At 43.0% G+C, this 23898-nt stretch overlaps 1 protein-coding gene across 7 annotated transcripts in view; it reads right to left on the reverse strand.

Moving 5' to 3' along the window:
* The window catches only part of Ziz (dedicator of cytokinesis protein Ziz), a 244578-nt gene that overhangs the window by 81536 nt on the left and 139144 nt on the right, over positions 1-23898 (reverse strand). For 5 of the 7 annotated variants that reach the window (XM_037429548.2, XM_075887464.1, XM_037429549.2 and 2 more), the window contains exons 16-24: positions 23799-23864; positions 23143-23235; positions 21289-21446; positions 19790-19877; positions 19112-19198; positions 15024-15116; positions 8798-8857; positions 919-1104; positions 67-267 (exon numbers count right to left, since the gene is read on the reverse strand). In XM_037429548.2, the coding sequence (XP_037285445.2) occupies positions 67-267; positions 919-1104; positions 8798-8857; positions 15024-15116; positions 19112-19198; positions 19790-19877; positions 21289-21446; positions 23143-23235; positions 23799-23864 (1032 nt within the window). The remainder of the gene's footprint in view (positions 1-66; positions 268-918; positions 1105-8797; positions 8858-15023; positions 15117-19111; positions 19199-19789; positions 19878-21288; positions 21447-23142; positions 23236-23798; positions 23865-23898) is intronic. The other 2 variants (XM_075887463.1, XM_037429551.2) reach the window with 1 other exon arrangement.

Raw genomic sequence — 23898 nt, forward strand, 5'->3', positions numbered from 1 at the left:
AACAGCTTTTGCTGTAAAACATGCAGAAGCTCAGCAACAATACGTATTGCAGTAAAGTGCACACACCTTAATCCGATCAGTGTTCATGAGATGCTGAGCCATGGACTTAGCGAGGATCTGGAAGAAGAACCACGACTGGTGCAAGAACTTGTGCACCACCAGGAAGTCTGCATTATCTGGACCCAGCAGCGACGAGAGGGCCTTCGTCAACTCCTCGTGCACGGTCGTCTGCTGCGAGCCTTGAGGCGGCTCGGTTACAAACATGAACTGAAAATGAAAGGCAAGGAACACATATATATGAGCAAATGAAATGAAAAACACTATTTGTAGCTGTGTGAAAAGTTGTGTCCTAAAATCAAGTGTGTAACAGTGGGCACCGTTTTCCATGCACGCACCAATCATCACAGTCCTCAATCAGTCAATAACGTCATAGCTAAAGTCATTAAAAATAGGATAATGTAAGTTGTGCAAACACAGACACAAGAGAAGATAAATAATCGACACATCTTGCTTTCCTCGATGATGAACTCTTATCAACTGGCTCAACTTAGTGATGTAAGTCCTAAATCGCTGCAAGGCTCCTAGCATGACAAAATTTCATGCAACTATGAATTACATCATTCGAGCTTCACCCCGTCTCATCATTCTAGCTGTCTATGTATTTGCACAGGTGCTGCCATAATACGAATTCTCTTTTCTCAGGTCACACACAGATACACTGAGTACTAACCCAATTGGATGATTCGAGTCTAGTTACAAATCTGATGTCTTAAACTGCAGGTCATTTACGTGAGGTACACTTGCTATGTGTCTCTAAAAAATGACAGTACGCTCGCATATCGCATGTTGAATCACACTTGACACTTTTTGGTCGACAGCAAAGTACCCACCATTAAGCCGACGATGTGGGGTACGCACCTGGACGTAGCTGTGCAGAATGTCTTCCCTACCAGCTTCGTGCACGCAGGTCACCAAGTGGATGAGCACGCGAACTGTGTTCAGTGCAACTTCCTCGCTTCCCGTGCTCACGAGAAGCTTCCAAAGTTGGTTCAGCGTGGTTGGCAGGAAGTGGATCATGGCACTGCCCTCCACGGCATGAAGTGCCTTTACAATGACAATAGCGGCAGAGTTAAACAGGGGAACACTCTTGGCAAGATAGTGAACTACTCGCCCTTGACTCTATAAGTGCACACAGAACAGTGGAAGGAAGCAAAAGCAATACAAAGTTGCATTCATACATAAAGTTTGTTTAAAAGTGGACGTTCGTAATGTGTATTGAGGAAAACTCCATAACATGGCAGGGATATTCCACCAAGATAGATGTTTGCATGCATAGGTCTGTGTAGGGCTCCCCTTATGTGTGTGTTTGGGGGGGTGCAAATGTTATCAAGTATAGAGCAGAACATTAAAGGTGAGGGGTCTCAAGATTAAGCTTTTGCCTCACCACAGCTTTCTGTGACACATTTTTTTCCTACTCATTCTCATAGCTTGGCACCGGTACCAGCAGCACTGGAGGTAAAAGGACTTCCTGGATTATTAGCTTTATCAACCATATTGCCGCATTGAATATGCAGCACCAAGAGAACAACGAAGAGCACGCGCAGAGAAAGAGAAAGACGAGGTTCTCACCCAATGAGTTTGCCAGTGTTCTGGTACAATTAAAGCGAGTTGTCCTGTATTCAACTGCTGCTGTTTCTGCATTGTAACACTGGTGGAGGCGCTGGGTACATGTTCGGGACGCCTGACAACAGCCCCACATCTAGTCCAGAAAGACTTCCACGCATCAACACCCCCATCCACCGCAGCAGCCGCTGCCTGTTAGTCCTCAGCCCGGAGTTCGGTCCATTGCCAGAAAGCGTGACCGTGCCAGAAAGCATGACGGCACCTGGAAGCACTGGCCCTAACATGCCCAGCCCAAGCACGACACAGGTGACTGTTTTGAACCCTCAACTTCCGGTTGACTTCCACGGAAACACATATGAGAACACACATGACTGGCTCGGCGAATTTGAGCACACAGCGAATGTTAACGGGTGGAACACCACATATAAATTGGGCTACGTGTATTTTCCGCTTCAAGACGAAGCCCGAACATGGTTTACGAATCACATGTGGTCGTCTTGGGACGAGTTGCGGCAGAAGTTCCTCGATACGTTCTCGAGCACCGAAAGACGATAAATCGCACAGCATCTCCTTAAGTCACGAATTTAAAAGCCAAATGAATCTGTTACGATGTTTGCTGAGGACATGGCGCGGCCATTTCGTTGAGCAGATCCCAATATGCTCGAAGCAAAAAAGGTTAGCCACCTCATGCGTGGCGTTAAGGAGCAGCTGTTCGCTGGTCTCGTACGAAACCCGCCTACAGGAGTTTTTGAATTCTCCAAGGAGGTGACATCCATCTAACGCGCACTGCATCTACGCTACCGGCAGTATGAACGCCCAACCCACAGTGCACCGATCAGTGTGGCAGCCACGACCACAGCAACGAGACCCGACCAAGGTTCTTTGCGCCAACTGATACGAGAAATCGTACAAGAAGAGGTCAAGAAGCTCGTCCCCAAACCTAATGACTGCACAATTGCCTCAGTAACAGAAGTTGCGCGCCAAGAGATCAGGCAAGTGCTCTCGCTTCCTGAGCCGAACACGAGCACCCCCAGGGCAAGCTATGCAGACATAGTCCGCCAACAGCCAGCCAATGTGCCTACACCGCATCAGTACCACCAGCAACATCCGCCGACAGCGCCTTGGTACTACAGAGAAACTTGGACGCCGAGGCGGCCAGCACTTCGCAAAACAGACGTCTGGCGTACCCCTGACCATAGGCCCCTGCGCTTTCATGATGGGGAAGCAGGCCACACCGTTCGGTATTGCCCATATGGCGTCGCAGGTTGCCAAGGGTTTCCTTCTACTATTCCTCGGCACCATTTCAGCGAAACACCTGACGTCAACACGAGTGTTATGACCCCGCGGGATGTTCCTCCTGGGTTTCAGTCGTGGTCACCCTCTCCTGGGCGTTATTCTCCATCCTCTAGATGGAGCACCACTGACATGCCAAGAGGAAACTAAAAGCAGCGACCTCAGTGGGGAAGGTTGCAAATCGTCGAAGTGCCGAAAATCCCCCAATACTGCCGAGCGAAGAGACACAAACCTTCAATGATTAGACCAAAGATAGGGTTGTTACTGCCGATGTTGCAATTACGATTGACGGACATGACGTCATAGCATTGGTCGACACTGGCGCGGACTTCTCAATAATGAGTGAGAGTCTGGCAGAAAAGCTCCAGAAAGTTAGAATAGAATGGACAGGACCGCAGATTAGAGGAGCTGGAGGGCAGCTACTCACACCTACCGGAAAGTGCACCGCAAGAATGAAGATAGGGGATGCATCCTTCGTCGCAACTTTCATTATTCTTTCCAAGTGTTCCAAACATGCAATCCTAAGGATGGATTTCTTGCGTGAATGTGGTGCCATAATCAATATACCGGACGGTGTACTAACCTTTTCAGCGAATCAAAGCGCAGCGCTACACCAAAAATCCTTGCGAGTCATTGACGATGTGATCGTACCTCCGTTATCGTGCCGCCTTGTTTCGGTCACGTGCAGCACGCAACATACTGGAGAAGGAATCGCTCAACAAGTATTGACGCTTCTACTCTCTTACGGTGTTGCAATTGCCAGAAGTATCGTCAATGTTGTGTGCGGTGAAGTGGAGGTTCTGTTGACGAATTTTACCAAGGAGCGACGACACATTACACAAGGCACTATAGTTGCCTATTTCGATGAGATCACCGAAATCTGCGAGTGCTGTGCAGTACAACAGGACGAGCCACAAGCCACGTCAGCCCCACCACCTATTGACGTAAGCACGAATTTGTCACCAGCGCAGAGACAGCGTCTAGTAGATCTTCTTCACCATTTCAAAGACTGCTTTTCATCAACCTCGAGAGTCAGTCAAACACCACTGACGAAGCACTAGGTAATAACGAAGGAGACGGCAAGGCCAATACGACAGAACCCATACCGCGTAGCACCGAAAGAGCGCAAAGCGATCCAGGAACAAGTGAAGAAAATGCTCGATGATGACGTCATCCAGCCGTCAAGAAGCCCTTGGGCATTGCGGGTAGTGCTGGTTAAAAAGAAAGACGGAAGCTTGCGATTTTGTGTCGACTACCGCAAACTGAACCATGTGACAAAGAAAGACGTGCACCCATTACAGCGCATCGATGATTCACTCGACAGGCTGAGGTATGCACGCCACTTCTCGTCAATGGACCTCAAAAGTGGGTATTGGCGAATTGAGGTCGACGAGCGAGATAGAGAAAAAACGGCTTATGTAACGCCTGACGGGTTTTATCAATTTAAAGTCTTGCCCTTCGTATTGTGCTCAGCCCCCGCAACATTTCAGAGACAAATGGATACCGTTCTGTCAGGCCTTAAGTGGCAGACATGTCTGGTCTATTTGGACGATGTCATTGTTTTTTCAAAAACATTTGAGGAACACCTGAGCAGGCTGTTATCGGCATTCAGGGCAATAAGGTCTGCCGGCCTGACACTGAAACCCGAGATGTGTCATTTCAGTTTCAAGGAGCCCCAATATTTAGGCCATGTGGTGAGCCATGAAGGTGTTCAACCTGATCCTGATAAGATTGCAGCCTTCAGAAAATTTCTGGTGCCAACAGATAAGAAAGCAGTCAGGCATTTCCTTGGCCTATGCGCATACTACCGAAGGTTTATTGCCAATCTCGCACACATAGCTTTGCCGTTAACACGACTCACAAGAGAAGACGTTTCGTTCAGATGGGGCGACCATCAACAAGCGGCACTTGATGATCTTCGACAATGCCTGCAGACACCGCCTGTGCTTGCTCACTTTGATGAGGATGCTCCTACCATGGTCCACACAGATGCCAGCAACGTGGGTTTAGGCGCTGTACTCGTCCAGTGGCAAGACTCAGCCGAGCGCGTTATCGCATATGTTAGTAGGATGCTTTCCCACGCCGAGTCGAACTACTCCACAACGGAAAATGAGTGTCTTGCTGTCGTATGGGCGGTTATGAAGTTTCGTCCGTACCTCTACGGTCGTTCCTTCCACGTAGTCAGTGACCATCATTCTCTCTGCTGATTGACCAACTTGAAAGACCCGTCTGGTCGGCCCGCACGGTGGAGCTTACGCCTTCAAGAGTTTGATATAACGGTCATGTACAAGTCCGGACGGCAGCACACCGACGCCGATTGCTTATCAAGGTCACTGATAAAGCGCGACAATGACACAGAAGATGACAACATGGCGTTTGTAGGAGTCGTCTACATCACTACAATTTCGTGCAAGCAGAAGGAAGACAGCGAGTTGTTTCCCCTTATTGAATTTTTTGAATGGCCGGACAACAACCGTCCCTAGAAGATTTGCAAGAAGCCTGCCGTCATTCTGCTTACGTAGTGGTGTTCTCTATAAGAACTTTTCTCTCAGAGGAAGCACCCTTGTCAATACGTGAGGAGATACTTCGTGCTTGCCACAATGAGCCAACGTCCGGTCATCTCGGATACGCATGCACATTGGCCAGAATCCAACAGATATACTACTGGCCAAGACTTCCAGCTATTGTGAAACATTACGTGTGCACATGCCTCGATTGCCAACGACGAAAACCGCCACCGTTAAAACCAGCTGGATGGACTATTACAACCAATTCAAGTGCCCACGGTACCTTTTGCCCAAATCGGAATGAATCTCCTCGGACCATATCCGACTTCCCATGCTGGCAACAAGTGGGTAATAGTCGCCACTGATTATCTTACGCGCTACGCGGAAACAAAGGCTTTGTCAAGTGGCACGGCCGTTGAAACCGCACGATTCTTCGTAGAAAATATCATTCCGAGGCACGGTGCTCCCACAACAATAATAACGGATCAAGGTACCGCTTTCACGGCCGCGCTCCTGAAGACAGTGCTTGAGCTCAGTGGAACAGCCCATCCGAAAACCACTTCTTATCATCCACAAATTAACGGCTTAACAGAACGCCTCAACAAGACTATTGCTGACATGTTGAGTATGTACGTTGACGTAGATCACAAGAACTGGGACGACATTCTACCGTGCATCACGTTCACCTATAATACAGCGCAGCAAGAAACTACATGAAAGACGCCGTTCAGTCTCCTTCATGGCCGTGAAGTGACGACGATGCTTGAAGCCATGTTGCTGCACTACTGCGATGACATCGATTTGGACGCTGCATCTTTTATCGAACAAACAGGAGAAGCGAGGCAGCTTGCAAGCATCCGAATCACCCAGCAGCAAAATTATGACGCCCAACATTATAACCTGCGACGTTGACATGTCGTCTGTCGGCCTGGTGAAAAAGTCTTGGTATGAAGTCCTATTCGCCGCTGGGGACTGTTTGAAAAATTGCTGAAGAGGTATTTTGGCCCCTACACAGTTTTACAATGCCTGAGTGACGTTAATTACGTGGTTGTTCCTGACAGCCCCTCCACAACTCGCCACCAGAAACCAGAAATCGTGCATGTTGTGCGAATGAAGCCCTATTTTTCGGACTGATTTGCACCATAAATCTACTGCACCGTCTTTTGTAGAAGAGCATCGGGATGCTGCTCTCCGGAGGGGGGCAAATGCCGCATTGATTGATTGATTGATATGTGGGGTTTAACGTCTCAAAACCACCATATGATTATGAGAGACGCCGTAGTGAAGGGCTCCGGAAATTTCGACCACCTGGGGTTCTTTATTGTGCACCCAAATCTGAGCACACGGGCCTACAACATTTCCACCTCCATCGGAAGTGCAGCTGCCGCAGCCGGGATTTGAACCTGCGAACTGCGGGTCAGCAGCCGAGTGCCTTAGCCACTAGACCACCACGGCGTGTCCTTGCCGCATTGAATATGCAGCACCAAGAGAACAACGAAGAGCACGCGCAGCGAGAGAGAAAGACGAGGTTCTCATCCAATCAGTTTGCCAGTGTTCTGGTACAATTAAAGCGAGTTGTCCTGTATTCAAGTGCTGCTGTTTCTGCATTGTGACAATATGTACAACACTAAGCTATAGTAAAGAATTTGATATTTAAAATCAAACATGTTCCCATAGAAACGGCAAGAAAGTTATATTGAATAAAAAAATGTCCTATGATAACCTAAAAACTTTATAGTGTACGTATTATTACAGTCAACATCCCCCGCGTGGACCTCTCAGAGTCTTTCCAGACACCCTATTTTCTCCTGTGTATTACCTTCCTCCTGTGTATTCCTTCGTCGTCGTTCGCATAGTTCCCTACATCTTAAACATATCTTCTGACAATTTACAAAAGCCCCAAGATAAGAACCCATGCAATAAATGCATAACAACAACAACAACAAAACTACACATTTTACAAGTTGAATGTTAGAATGCCATGGTTATTTACAAATATATCGGTCTTAAAGACAACACTGCAACCTCCACCCACAAGTTTTTCTTTCCAACACTTCGTGCAATGCCAGGTACGTTTTGCTCCAAAAGTAATACAGTTCCACCAGAAAGTTGAAATCAGCAAGTCGACGAGAATAGTTATTTGTCGCTAAATACACACACATAATTCGTGAGAAGAAAAGGAGGTTGTAGAGGCTATAATAATAATAATAACTATTAGTGTTTAACATTACAAAACCACCATATGATTATGGGAGAGGCTGTAGCGGAGGGCTTCTGAAATTTCGACCTCCTGGGGTTTCTTTAACGTGCAACCGAATCTAAGCACACGGGCCTCAAGCATTTACGCCTTCATCGAAAAAGGGTGGAGATGCAGCATGTAAAAGCTGATGCATCTCCTACAGGCATGATCGACGTAATTATTAACAGCCAGTAAGAGGTCCTCAGAAAGTTTAAAGCCTTTCCCTTCTTGAAGAGAAGGGGGGGGTGGTCATCAATTGCTTGATGTTGACACTGAAAAGTCATTCGTGAACTGTGTCTGGTCTTCCTGCAAGATATTCATGTGCGTTTTCTTCATATTGCTTCATTCTACCACCAGTTGAATGACAATTATGTTGTACTGAATAAAATTTCAACTAGTTAAAAATACTCATAACTACCTTGACAAGCCAACAGGTACCAGAGTAGTAAATAAGCCAAAATCGTCACAGACCTGGCATTTAGGCACAGCCACTAGATAGACTTTCCAAAGTTCATCCCTGAAATTTCACTCATCTTTCTTCCGACAGAGTAGTATCAAAATGACACAGACACTGCCATATTTTGATGAGCTTGCTGGATTTTTAGCTGATACTTTACAGTCACTGAGGTTCCTAGTTAGCAATTCATCTCTTTGCAACTCATTGCTAGTTTTCTACAGTCGCACACTTCGGTGCAGTACAAAGACCCTCTCTCGCCTTTTTGCCTCTTTTATAAAACTGCTGCTTTAGGCCCGATTCACGAAGCATTAAAACACTCTGTTGAATCGCACTGACTGTACTGATGTTCGCCATATGAGAATGATTTCTCGCTAGTTTTTACTTAATAATGCACACCAACAGCCCTAGCTGATGTTTCGAATGCTGCCAACATACTATTTTCAAGAGAAATTGGTAATGAAATGCTGCATTATGAAGCGACGCTGTGTGCTTCTAGCCTAAGTAATAAACAATTATTTTAAGGCACGTTTGGAAAGCAAACAGCATCTACGCCAAGTGTGGCAAAGGCAGCCCTTCGTGAGAAGTTTACTGCTACGTCTTTGGATCCGAAGGGCCCAACTTTCTATATGGAACTGCAGGCATGAAGCACAAACATTTATGGGAAGGGTGTTTACCAACCTTGACAACCTTTGAGATTTCCCGCTCAGCTTCAGTGCCCATTGAAGGGAGTGCCTGTTCCTGCATGACCACATGCGCAACCTGCCATCTCTGGAGTTACATACATATGGACCACATGCACACCGCCACACTGGCTTGGTGACTGCGTGCCCCAATGTCGTGAGGAAACACAGTATTCTCGCACACGTAACCCAAAGCTACTTGCAAATGTGCACTAACTGAATATACTACTTTTACAGAGAGACTGACGCGCGCAACTACCATACACACTGCATGCAATGAAAATCTGATCTTTAGTGCACGAGAAATGTGGTGCAATTAGCAAAACACAAAGCTTCACGAATGTGCAGCGCCTTGCCATTCTAACTTGTCCTGTCCAGAAAATGTTTGCTTTCACAAAAAAGTAAATTTTGTCTTAAAATTTTGGTTCACAGATGTACATAAATATAAAACTGTGAATCCGATGTTGGATTGCCATGAAGCTGCGTCTGCAAGCTAAGTTTGCACGCAGCTCACGCTTAAACAGAGAATGAAAAATTTTATATCATGCTTAGAATAATCATTACACGCACGAAAATATGCTAGTTGTACTCATGTGTAGCGCTAGTCAGAACAATCCCATTCAGCACGAAACCATGACAAGTACATAATGTGTAAATATGAGGGAACTTCATAAATGTGTTATTGAACAAGAAGATACATCTGAAATTCTGCAAGAAAACTTTTCTTTGTGGCATTACAGCATAAACATGTAGTGCTTTGAGGTACAACTTCTCTCATCTGTCACCTGTTGCAGCAATCACAATAGCAAAAAAAAAAATGTGTGCCAGAATAAAGAAGCGGTTTCTAGAACTCATTAAAGCCACCTACAAAACTGCTTAAGAAGTGCAACCACAGAGATATCATAGAAAACTTTTTTTCAGAGCAAGCTGTTGCCATGGCGTGATGCCACGTACCCAAGAACACCTTGCTTCACATAAAAGAATGCTTGCAGAATCTCAAATATCCTATAATTTGGAAATGAGACAAGAAAATAATTTCCTAATGCCTGTGTCCCTTGGAGCAAGCTTCAAGCCCATGCTAAATAATAAATATTACGTTGGCAACAGTTATAAATGCCTAAATGAATCACAATAACAGGTCAGATTAACTACCTTCAAAACTGCAAGTCTGGCAAAATGGTTGATTTGATTACAAACAAACACCAATGAGAGTTCAGGTTTTCTAAAAAAACATTATTTTTAGAACTATGCCACTGCCATTTGTTTAATTTTGTTTCTGTAACAACGTCTAAAGCACCTTGGTAACGTAAGGCCCTATCAATAATAATAATAATAATAATAATAATAATAATAATAATAATAATAATAATAATAATAATAATAATAATAATAATAATATTAGTATTATTATTATTATTATTTATTGAGGTTTGATGTCCCAAACAACCATATGATTATGAAAGTCGCCTTAGTGGAGGGCTTCAGAAATTTCGACCACTTGGGAGTTCTTTAACGTGCACTTAAATCTGAGCACATGGGCCTCAAGAATTTTTGCCTCCATCGAAAATGTGGCTGCCGCAGCCAGGATTTCATCCCGTGACCTGCGAGTCAGCAGCCGAGTGAGTACCTTGGCCACGAGACCACTGTGGCGGCTATAAGCCCTATCAATTCATCGTTCTAGCGTACCAAATGCAAGCTCCACAAGGACCACACAATGAAGTATGATAGTGTGCATATTCAAGGTACTCGCAAAAACAAATGGTTTTTAGGGGTCACAGCCATGCTTCATCAGACTGCCTATAAGCAGCAGCAAAGCAGTGCTATTGTCTCGCACTTCGAAATGATGCATCAAGCGTGTCATAAGACTAAAACGAGCCTCACCGTTCCAAATATCAGTGTTCATTAAGTAAAATAGAATGAATAGTTAACTCTTCTAACAATACATTTAGTACAGACCAAGATGTACTAGGTGATAACAAAGCACAACAAAAAAATGCCGCTTCGTGTGCTGTTACAAGCAAGAAATCAGAAGCCTTACACATATATTTGTTATGCTTCCAGGTAGCCTGTCCCAGAAGAGCTTTTTATATTTGTTAATGCACTTGATCACTACTGCTGACTTTGCTTAGTGAGCTAATGATCACGGAAGGCTGCCACAGTGTTAAAAATTAAAACACACTGAACACACCAAAGCCACCTAAACATTGGGATGATGACATTAGGAGAGTTAATTACATGTCTGGTGTGTAACAGCAGAGAAAGAAAAATTATAAGGAAAGCAATATTAGCCATGTTAAACACCAAACGAGTTATAATATTCAATCACCAATGTGTATGAGGATAATTACAAAGGCCGTGTCTGTCACATTACAAGCACAGAGAGGCCTCTCCAGTTTTATCAGTGATCTTACTACTTTTGATAATATTAGAAGTTCCACCAGTTCTATCAATGATCTTGCTAGCCGACAGTAAATTGTGCACTTATTAGATAGAAGAAATGTGTCCGACATTTGTAGCTACAGAATGTTTGTCACTAATTACTGTCATGTGACAAGCTGAGCCACATAACATTTATTGCTACACATACACAAGCCTACATGTGGACACTCCAAAATAGAAAGCAGTTATTTTTCAACCAACCTGTCACTACCTAAGCTACATGAAATATAAATCCTAAAATGTCTTATGAGACTGCTTTTGTGATGAACAGTGTGAAGGTGGTAAGGTAGTAATCAATTGACACGCACTAGTGATAGGTGATAAGAATGCAATTATGATAGTAGATGGTGCTTATACTTATCTTACTAATAGTTTCTGTCATATAAACTATGCACTAAATTCTCACATGAAATTTCCCACAAAGATGAATTCGTGAGATGTATGTTCATTGTATTTACACTATCATAAAAATGGAAGGCCTTAATCAGACAGTAAAAAAAATTTTATTTGTGCACAATGCAACCAATTCATAAGAACACCTTTGGAAAGATGTGCAATGGTCTGCGCTAAATGTATCTCAATATTACATACTATCAGCTGCAAATGCTTTTGAAACACTGCCTAAGATTTTGAATAAACAAAATTACATCTTGGAAGCCTTAAGCATTGCGAAAGCAAGTGATTCTACTTAAAGTTTAAATTGCTGCTGCTTTAAGCTACGGAACCTGCAGCCTTTGGCTATTAAGCCAAGGAGTGACGTAAAACGCGTTTGACGTAAAACAGGCACTGTGTTGCCGGCACATTTTCTCCTAAATGCATGTTTCTTTGTGACGCTCTTGTCATAAAAATAATGATAACCAGACAATAAACTTGCTCAAGGCAGGCAGAACGAACAATACAATTCAAAGACCCATCAGGGGAACTAAAAGTCGCTATCTCTTTTGACTCTAAAACTGTAATATGACAGTGTACAATATCTACGCAAGGTGCTGCACATGCTTCACCACGTCACCCAGTCATGCTACGTGCCAAGAAGCCACCAACCAGGGTTAAATCAGTGGTCACACCGAGAGAAGGCAGGTTGCGGGTTAGAAGCCATGCAGGAACGCACAATACTTACGCCCAAAAAGCCAATTAATTAGACGTCACTATTCAACAGCATTCAGCTGCACACCGGGTCACAAAAGCACATTACCCTTGGCAACAAACAGACACAAATTAACATTCCAACCTAAAACGACCAATGTTGTGCGATGATGCCCAACTCACTTATTCATTCAAAGATAATCAGGGTAGGTATTTACAGAGAATATGTGCTCAGTCATTCCCTTGGGTCATGTTTTGAACCATATATACTTGCTCATTTGCAAAGGCCGTGCACTACAAATGATTGCGATTGCATCATTGCTAACTATACTATGTTGCAATGCTACTAAATGCAAAAGTATAAAAGTAGAGGCTCCAAATGCTATTTCTGTATATTATGTAGTGCTTTTGCATGTTGCCACCTAATAAAGCTCATGATAATTTTACAGCATGCATAGATGACAGGTAAGTATATCGATATCGTTAACAGCTGCACAGCGCTGCAAGATGAAAAAAAAAAAAAAACTTGCGATGTCAACAAATCGACCTTAGTCAGAGTGCCAGGCAGCTTTATGATTTCATTCTGGAGACTGACTGTACAAACGGCAATGTGAGAACTGCTGGCATTAAGCAGGCCCCGAATGATTGAAATTATGTACGACTGAGAAGCTGAGTCAAATACTTTTTTAAAAAGTGACCGTTTTCCCTGTGCAGCCATTATGATTAATATTCAATGTAACAAATTGCTCCACAAACATTCCCCTAGGATGCCAAGTGGAAATTTGTGCAGTAAAAATATCGCACACATCTCTCCACTTTCTTGTAACCCCTTCTTTCTAAGCTCTTTCCATAATTTCTCTCACGAGCAACCAAAAATATATTTTTATTTTACAAGTTATTGGACCCATATTAAAACCCAGCTGGGAATACTACTGCAGGAGCATCAGTGAAATTTCAGAAAAATAAGTGCACGTGCATAGTTTCATTTACACAATGGTATATGGAAGATATAATGAAAGAAAAAATGTTACCTAGGGTTTATATCCCAAAGTTTACAAACACTCGTGAATATAAAATAAAACATGACAAGTCATATTGACTGTAAAGCAGACAAATAAATGCTTCGAAGATCCAAGCAACGCACAAATTATACTACACAGCATCAAGGCACGACAACTCCCTACAGTGAGACTAAAATAGCTGACATGCAGTAAAGTTCATACAATGCCACATCTATAAACAACACATGCTTCCTCATTCGTGAACACGGAAAAAAACATGCTAGACGACTCTGATACATCTAGAACATTGCATTAGCCATTCAACAACACTTGCAGAGTGTGAAAATCCACTGCCTACAATCTTAAAAAGTAACAAATGTGCCCCTACAAAGGAAATCTTAATCACTGTGAATTGTAACTTTCTTTTGTTTACATTATGCGACAGCATATCTGCAGTGACTACATCAACAAGTAGGATGTCAGTGTTATTTTTTCCCCCTTAATTTTTATGAAAATCAGGTCTGTTTTTCTCTGTGGCCACTTTTCTGCCACGTTCTTTCTTTGTAAATAAATTAACTTTTTGTCTCGGCGTCTAAGACAATTGATGCATACCACGAAGCTCAATAAAGTGCCCCCACTACAAATTAATTATTATCCCCTTTGACCTTAACGAATGTGTAGACTTGTGCAAATATTCTAATGTCTTAAATGTTCAAACAAATATTACTGTGTTCAAATTCACTTCGATTCAAATTTAAATTGTTGAAAATTTCAAAGTTATTCTAAATGAATAGGGGTATATTATTTGCATGTAAGCCTTGTAAAAGTGGTTTTACTGCAGTAGAGGGGTGCTAAGCCGTGAAAGCAGCTTATCAAAAAAAAAAAAAATATTCTAACTGCCGTGAAGCTCCACTTTAAGGTTAAATGAACATATTACCCTCACATTGATTCATTATTTCTTAGGTTAAAAGCTTGTTATATTGACTTATATGAACCTAAGTATAGTAACTTTTAAAACAGCATATTTTTTCAGGTAATCACTAGTATTCTGCCGAAAGTCAAGTCCTGCTACCATTCAGTTGTTTCCACTTCCTATGAACCAAGAAGGATGGCATTTCCATAGGCTTTGTTTCAGTTTTAAAAATACTGTGCAATTTAGTTGTCATAACAAATATGCCTATCTTTATAACACATGATATATACTATTCTAATTTGGTTCCAAATAATTTGATGAAAATCATGATTCACTTTGAACCTAAAATTCCCTATTCGCACAAGCCTACTAATATGATAGTTACGGTGCGTGTTAGAGTCTCTCTCACCTTGAAATGAGTTTGATAGTTCTCCTACCCAGGTTTTGGAACACTAGATGCCCGAATAGGAAATTTGGTGCTTAGGGTCTTGTTTGTACGAGATGACAAACCGGCATTAGATTTTTTAAAATAAAACTGAATGTACGACATCCAGGCTGACACAGCCATCTCATGTGCTACAGCAGACTTGCAATATTTTCAAGAAAACTATATGAATTTCACTTAGTATACATATAATTTTATTAGGTGTAATACTATATAACTTATGTGTAACCTTTCGATACGATGGCCTCATAGTTGGAATATGCACTGGTACAAACATGCTGGACATCATGTCACGATGCACATACAAAGTCAACAATATAAAGACCACATGGAACCTTACCTTGAGTAGCGTACTAGTCTCAGTATCGGGCCCTAAAACTTTCGTCTCCAATTGTTTTTGACAATGCACAAAGAAGTTGTGGAGGTGCTGGTCCTGAATAGGAGAAATTTTCGAGGAATAAAACAGTAGCAGCTAGAAAATGCCAACACAATGCTGTGATAAGAAGGCAGCACCAAGAAAGTGGTGACAGCTGAAAGTATCCTTATCACCATGAAACATACTAGCTCGATTGCATAATGAAAACAATGAATGTGCTGGGATTGATAAAGTGGGCTTTAAGGACAATAGCATCGTTATTTTCATCATCATAAGTTCATTATTAAACGAGAAAAATGAAGGCTAAAGTTTTATTTTTTAAACTTGTGCCAAAAATCTCAGCACGTGATGTCAGCAATTGAAAAATTTATTTTTCGTATTTTCACGACATCGGCTCTATGAAATTTCCCGAATACTTGGCGTGTTAAGGGGGGAGGAGGCATTGAAAAACAACTTTTTTATTTGTTGACCTACAGCAATGAAATTTGGCATGCATACTCGTAAGTGTCTAGAGTAGGGAAATATGCAGTTTCATCATGATAGCTTCAGTAGTTCTCAAGTTACATAATGCTACACGATCCAATTACATGGTCTGCTCGTGCAAAGCCTAGCGCTGCAACAAAACATGCCAGGAAGCCGCGAATGGTGTTGATCTTTACTCAAAAGAAAGCTACAGGGTATGACACTCTCAGAATTTTTTAATAAGTTCTCTTTTTTTTTTTTAGAGATCATCATGGCTGCCGACACACATTGTCAGAAACAATGGCACGGACAAATCATCGTCTAGAAAAATAACAGGGCCACAAAACAGAAATTGAAGATTGCTGTACCCACAAGCAGTGTTCAGGGATTCAGGGAAAAAAAAACAAAATCAAAATCGATCCAGTCATTCTCGTGCTACTCTTTCCACGAGCAATGCACAATGTCCAAAACACACTTGTGAGAAAAAGCCTGTCGAAGTCTTCGACAGGCTTTTTTCAATGAACTTTTTTGTTTCTCGTTGAATATTGATGAAAATTGGCGCAGACACTAAGAATAACCTCACAGTGCTTCCATAAAAATTTTGAAGCGATACCAAGAATACTTTACGAGAACGAGAAACAAATTATTTCTTCATCGAACCATGTGGAGGGGCTGAGCATAATGTCAAAAAAAACAGTATTCAGAAAGCTGCGTTTAAAGTTTCAACTTTTCTTTACGTCTCTAAGACATTTAATAATTGTGATCTCAGGTTCGTCTTGCGATATTTGACTTCTTTTCATGATTTACTCCTTTTCATGAGTTACAAAGAACAAGTATGGATTTCAAACCAAGTTCTTTGTGTGAAGAAGTGGTGTGATAGGTATGACAGAAAAGATTTTAATGAAAAAAACCATATACTGAAGTTATTACACATACTTTTTTTTGTGCTGAAGTTGTAATTAGCATAATTAAGTACTTGATTACAAAAATTCACTGAACTTTTTTTTATTTGGAGAAAAGTTTATTGCATCAGAAAAATGGATCACACCATGACGGCCTATGCCTTCTTTCTAAATAACAAAGTTATGGGCAGAAGACTGGTGGCACGGGAATTTCTAGCAGTATAATTAATGACACGAAAACGGGCATATAAAAATTCGTGCCCCTGATTCACACATGCTCTTTCACCGCTCTAGCCGTGAAACGTATCATCTTACAGCCGGTCGCGGAAACTCTAATCTACAGCAATTCATTAACCTCGGAACATTCATAGACGTTTGTGGCGATATCAAGCATGGCTCCAAGCACGCCTGAATCGCATCACAAAAGCTTACTGACAGCACTCCATATGACCGTGGGGTGCGTGGCCGCGTGGACAGTGCAGCCGGCGCGCAATGCACTTGCCGGCGGCGTTCGATGACGATGCGGGAAATGTGTAACTACGAAGACAAAAAATCGGCACGCACTGCACTTGGCATCGCATTTTCGAATGACGACACGCGAAACTGCTAGCCGCTATTCCGAGCGATCCTTGGCAGTGAAGGGGGGGTGACGAGCTTGACTGTGTTGTCCGCTGCCGATGCGTAAAATGCCCGTACAATATTCAGAGGAGCTAGCGAGTGATGTGGTACATTCCTTGCGAAGAAGCACGTCACCAAGAGTGCGCTTGCGCGTCGTTCCTGCCCGCAGTCTCGCTGTCAGCGGAGTTAGGCCTAAAGCCGACTCCGATGACGCGCCGCACTCGTAGACCGCCGCGCACCCGCTCGTAGTAATCTGATCGTGCATCCGGTGCGGCCACTCGTAGTAATCAGACAGTGCCGCCGCTTACAGCTTCGTTGCTTGCGAAGAAGCACGTCGCCACGAATGCACTAGCGCGTCGTTCCTGCCCACAGTCGGCGGAGTTTGGGCTAAAGACGACTCAAATGACGCGCGTCGCTCGTAGACCGCGCTGACGCTCGTAGTAACCTGATCGCGCATCCGCTTACTGCTCGTAACTAAAGCGTAGTTATATCTTAAGTGATTATCAAGCCATGAACACGTCAAGAAGTGGCGATTTTCGAGAGCCATGTCCTCGCGACGCACAAGCAGCAGACGACGATCTCCCAGAGCGAGCATCGGGCCAATGGCGAGGCGAGCTGATGCAACATGGCGGCCACGGCCAATCAAGGGCCGCCTCAAAACGACCTTCAAACATTTGCTTTTTGCTCGCTTGTTATTAAATGGAGGAGCCAGCTGAGGCGGGAAAGTTAAACACGGAGAAATGCTCTTTCCGATGAGCCCAAGAAGCCGGCTTCCAGCCCAAGCATCGCGAAGCTATAATTTTTTGAAAATCGCCGTTTTCTCGCCATTTTCAGAAAAATTTTTGCTACCTAGGTGGGTGAAACGAATTTTCCGAAGCACTTCTGCGCAGTTTTCAGTGTAGATATTTTGGAACCAGATAGAAAAAGGATTCCAGAAACTGAAAACTTTAGTTTCAAAAAATCGATTTTTTTGCCATTTTTCGCGATCCCAAAGCCACGTCTCCCCTTAAGTTGATGGTCCCCCTTAGATAACGATGTACCTAACTTTTACCTGTTAAGAACTACATGACATATTAGTTGGCATCAAAACTTATGACATCACGGTGTTTGGTTATGACCTGCCGTTTCCTTTCGTGCGTTTCTTCATTTAACGAGTCTTCCCGAGGTTAAAAATGGTGTTCTTGGTATCGTGAAGTCATAATTTACTAATGGATGAAATTTTGTCTCTTTAACCGACATAAAAACAGCCTTCAAGCTCCCGAACTATATTTGAGCGAAAATCAATGGAGAAAACCAAATGTTATGGTCTCTAACAGTACAGGAGCCCCAAAAGTCAAACGGATCATGTGGGCTTTGGCCGGACTGGGTAAAGCTGCATGTCAGCATGCTCGATCAGCAGGTGCACTGCAGACAGCAAGAGTGCATCAGCATGTCTGGCTGACCCATCCTGATATTCTGATGCTCGGCTCGTCAACTCTCCGAACAAGGCTGCGCTGTTATCACTGCTCGTCAGGGGCACTTTCAATGCTTTGCATCGGTAAGAAACTTTCAGAGGCGTACACTTTCTGCATAGCCAAGATTGCGAATGCTTTCACTCCTAACAAGCAGCGACGGTAGCAGCGTGGCTTCACTGAAGAAGGTGATAAAGTGAGCATCAGAATAATGAGACGGTAAGCCAGATATGCCACCGCGCTCTTGCTACCTGCAGAGCATCTGCCGATAGAGCGCGCTGGCATGCAGGTTTGCCCAGTCTGGCCACAGCTCGTGTGCTGTTTCACTTTTCGGGCACCTGTACGCCGGACTGTAGAAGTGGTTGTCTGTTATCATCATCACTTGTCGTTCTTTCTTCTTCGTGTTCCCTCCAAGCAGACTAGTCACCCAGTTGACTATAACCTCTGTGCAAATCCTCCAACAAACTCTCCTATCTCGAGTCCAGACGATAGCATGGCTATCTACCGATCACACAACACACCGACAAGGGTGGGTCTGCCTTAGCAGCATTCGCGGCATTTGCAGCAGACTGCAGAATCAATGCAATGTCAAGTTGCAAATTTATAGAAAGAGACATACCCTCGTGTGCACAGTGGAAACGAGTCTGAACCCAACTTTGAAGAGCTCCCGGCCACCTTCCACGAGCCTGACATCCGGTCCACAAAACTGAAATGCAGGAAGACCACGATGAGCAGAAATACGCATTTCATATGAAATGGTCAAGTGCTGCAAGCAGGGACTGTGTGATCAATCGATGAACTTACCGTTATTTTCCCTAAAATTAATATGATGTCCCATGTGTGAAAATTATTAGGTGCTCTAACATTTCAAACCTATTAGGGCCTACCGACTTCATCAGATCTTGCTTTGACAGTAGTCAGCCTCAGCCATTTTTCCTGGACTTCCAAACTGCTGACAGCAATACAGTTTTCCTGCATCGTTACTCAGCATGTGTGTTATAGTTGGTCCCACATGTTGTTTTGTTATCAGCCTTTGTGAACAAAACATGCATGAGCAGTTTCATTGGCGGCCACCCGCACGCCTTCACATATGATACACTCAACCAAAGGTGTGGCTCTCAACATATGACTAATTAATCATGTAGCACTACGAGCAGTGAATGCACTAAACCAAACATAATGCACACAACTAATGTTGCATTATTCTGCTTTCGTGCACCTACAACTACTCTTCAGTGTGATAGTATGACACAGAAATGAAAGCCAAGAAAAAGGAAGTTTTTCAGCGAGCACTCACTCCTTTGCCAAGGCCCAAAGGCTTGTATGAAAGGTACCCAGGAGGCAAATTGGCAGCCACGGGAAGCATGTCTTCCTCAATATTGAGCCTGCGGAGGAAAGCACATGCAAAAGGAGCACCAGTTAAGAAAACCGTTGTGGCTCAGGTGCGGTGCAGGTGTGCACCATGCTTCCAGGAACGGAGCCATCACGGAACTTCATTAACAAAGCGTTCTCCTATTCTAAATGATCAAAGCATTTCCGATTTTTTACAGATTCACTCGTGCTTTAAAAAAAAATAACTAGCTCTGTTCAATAATGACACAGGCCACAATGGCAAACTGGTAAATTGCTGAAAAACAAGAATGGAGACCGACATCATTTAAAAAACGTTAATTGAAACCAGCTTTTCTTTTCGTCCAGGACACTTCTACACATAAATGTTATAAAGAAAAGGAGAAACTGATTTCACTAGATAGACACTAGGCTTGTGCAAATATTCTCACGAGTAAAATATTAGAACAAATATTGCTGTATTCGAATTCGCTTTGATTTGAATTTGTATTGCTAGAAATTTCAAAGTATTTGAAAAGAATGAATAGTTTGAATGTAACCCCTGTAGAAGTGGTTTCACTGCAGTAAGCAAATGCTAGACCAAAAAGACACCTACCCAGAAAAAATCTGCATTGCCATGAAGCTCTACTTCAACACTGAATGAACATATTAACCTCACATTGATTCATCATTTTTTAACTTTAGAAGCTTGTTATACCAGCCTAAATGCTCAAAGTATAGCAAATTTTAAAACGAAATGTATTTTACAGGTCACATTCCTCCAAAAGTCAAGTACTGCTGCTATTCAACGTTGTTTTTCACTTTCTTTGAAGCAAGAAGAATGGCATTTGCACAGGCCTTGTTTTAACTTTAAAAAATTTTGAGGTTAGTTAGGTCGTGACATATATGCTCTTTTTTCTTTATATATTGTATGTGATATAGACAATTCGAATTCAATTATATATTATTCGATTAAATCACTATTTGCTTGCAATTCACCTCTAAAATAATATTTACTATTAGCACAAGCCTAATAGACACATCAATATTGCTTGTGCAAAAAAATTAGCTCCTCGCTTCATGCCCCAGAATATATGGTAAGCAGTACACTGTGTTCAGCGACTGAAATGAGCACTCAGAGATGACGGGTGCCAGCGGCTTATGTGTCGCCACTTAGTGCTGAGCTCAGTATATTGTGGTATACGATGAAAGCTAGGGCCTTTGCAGCACGTTAAAATGTGATCTCCCCGCGATCACCGAGCTCTACGATGCGGAACGATCGTTATGTTCAGGTCTATGAGCTCGACATGAGCAGAATGTATATTATAAGCAGACAGAAGGAAGCTTCGAACCTGCCCATTAACACGCACACTGTCCCAAGACTAGTCAATTACCATGATCGGCAAGGTAGCTGTGGCTGCCCACCGGGCAATGATCAGACACAAGAGCGGTACGGGTCACACCAACCTTCCCTTGTTGAGCAGAGGTAGCCAGGAGTAGCCGACAATGCTTTCGATGGGGCCTTCCTTACGTTTGGCGCCCTTGGCAATGTCACAGCTCACGTGGTAAAAGGTGAAGAGAAGGTGGTGCTGCTCGTGCAGCTCCAATGGAAGCACAACCTTCACCTGAATAAGTCATTTTATATATGTGAATAGTAAGATGACAGTGGATGGTTTCATTAGGCACATATACTTTCAGGGTAAAAAAAAGTTCAATTTTATAGATTTCTGCAATGACCTTGGTAACATCACTTCTGCAGTATTCACGATAGAGCCTGCACGCACGAGCTCCGATAATTTGGTTAGCAAAACCATAAATGCCAGTGGTAAACTGTTTAACACTTGCATTCAAAAACTTGGAATACTCTAATATGGGTTTAAGTGAGCGCGGAATGGTATAACATTTTAATTAATATTTGAAGGTGGTGCATATTTGCACAAGCATAATGAAATTTAAAACATTATCTTCAACCATCATCTCCACATTCTACAAATACAAGATTCTCATCAAGATGTAAAGGCACAATATGCTAAGCCAATTTGTCATATAGAAATACAAAATTCAACTAAGAACAAAAGGTTCTAGCGAAAAAAAATTTTAACATAAAAAAAGCGCAGCAGGTAGGAAAAAAGCACTACCTTCGTACACTCCGTTTTGTACCTTAAGCTTCCTAGGATGAAGTTTTCACAGCAACCTAGGATGAGTATTTCTACTTATACAGTCACCGACCGATTTTCCGTACCTGGAGGGGACCCCAAGATAGTCCGAAAAATCAAATAGTCTGAAAAAATGGTCAAGCCATGAAAATGAAGTTTATTTGGTTTAGGAAAGCCTAAAAAAATCCCCAATATAGCCATGCTTCACGCTGTTCTTGGGGACGCGCGAATTTGGTTCTACATGGGCTATGATAACATCGTTGGCAAGTGCGGTGGCAATCGCTGCTGCCGACCTTTGCGGGAGGCAAAGTTCGTGGCTCGGTGGAACCAAGCAAACAAAACTCGATGCCGATCGCAACAAGATGCATGCAACGTCTCGCCTGTTTGGTGGAATTTAGCAACTCGGTCTGGGCTTCTTTTACCTGCAACGACATCGCACAGTATGTGAGCCTACAACATTCCGCCACCGTCAAAATGCTACTATCGCGAATGAACCTGCCTGGTTCCAGGTCCGTAGCCAAGCACAGTGACCACGGAGTGCTACTTAGCAATCGCAAACAGCAGCGTGCATTTGACGTGCACGACGGTTCGAACACACTTGAAAAACCAACACGACCATGTGCGTGATGACGACCAGAAAATAAAAACAACCTACCAGCGTATTAATGATGATGATAAGGCTGACTGAAAAAGTAAAGTTTTGCCGTTTTGCTAGCCAAGAAAGATCAGACATGGCCTCCGAAACTGGAAGATTGTGCACGCTTCCAATCTTGAAGGCCACACATCTAGCCACGGCAAGCCAAACTCGACCAAGCCAACAAAAAATTTAACATGGCAGCTTTCAAAATAGAGCGGCATAGCTCAAACGATTTAATCCGAAAAATTGAACTTTGAAGCGAATTTGTCTGAAAAATCATCCGCAGAAACGCATTAGTGCAATGGGAACCTTGACGGTCTTTTGGGAAGTTCGAAATACCCAAAAAGTTCGAATTTCTGCAGTCGGAATAATCCGTCAGCGACTGTTATTTCCAGACTCCCAACTGCATATTCAAAACATCCTTCTGCAGCGATAAGAAAGAAAGTAAGTGTCTTTTCAAAAGTAGACAGCTATTTTTCATTGAGAATCTTTAAACAGTCACAACATCTCGAAAATGAGCTCCCTTACCTCCTCATAAAAGTCCGGCGTAACACAATGATGGGTCACTGCCGTGTACGATTGTGAAACAAAAAGGGGCTCCCCTGGTCGGCCGTAGATGCACTGAAAATTGCAAAGTCGGTCAAGACATACATAAAAAAACATTCACAGAATATGTGCCGAGGTGACGAAGAAACTAGTCACATTATCTGTGCGACGAAAAAAGCACAAGGCCGATACAAAAACGCTAGTGACATTACACCAATACACTTTTGCAGAAACAATGTAAAACTGCAGCAGCACAGACATAATTATGAGGCACGGATTAGTGGGGGAGTACAAATTAATATTATCGCCCCCCACCCTTTAAATATAAAGGTGTTTTTAGATTTCACTTCCCCAGAAATGCAGCCGGCGCACATGGTAACAGAACTTGAGTCTTTGCATTTTGCGATGCGGTGCCCCAGCTGCTAATCCACCACTGTAGGTGTCCGATGAGAATGTGCATGACAAAGCCTGGCTGCAGTGCGTTTTCAGTGGAAAAGGACAATTCAGTAACTAAGATGGCCTGCTGCTAAATGAGAGACCCAGACGGTCACTCTCACATCTAGAAAAGGTCAGCAAAGTCGTCATTTACAACAAACACGCAACATTTTACAAGTCGCGAGGTCTAGTCAATGACTCACCTTGAGTGCCTTTGTTCCTTCGTCGTCTCTGTCTCGCAGCTCCACACAGCATGATATGTTCCTTGCCTGCACAATATGCACTTTGAGAGGCATCTTCTGG

Source organism: Rhipicephalus microplus, chromosome 1, assembly GCF_043290135.1.
Source record: "Rhipicephalus microplus isolate Deutch F79 chromosome 1, USDA_Rmic, whole genome shotgun sequence".
Classification (NCBI taxonomy): domain Eukaryota; kingdom Metazoa; phylum Arthropoda; class Arachnida; order Ixodida; family Ixodidae; genus Rhipicephalus; species Rhipicephalus microplus.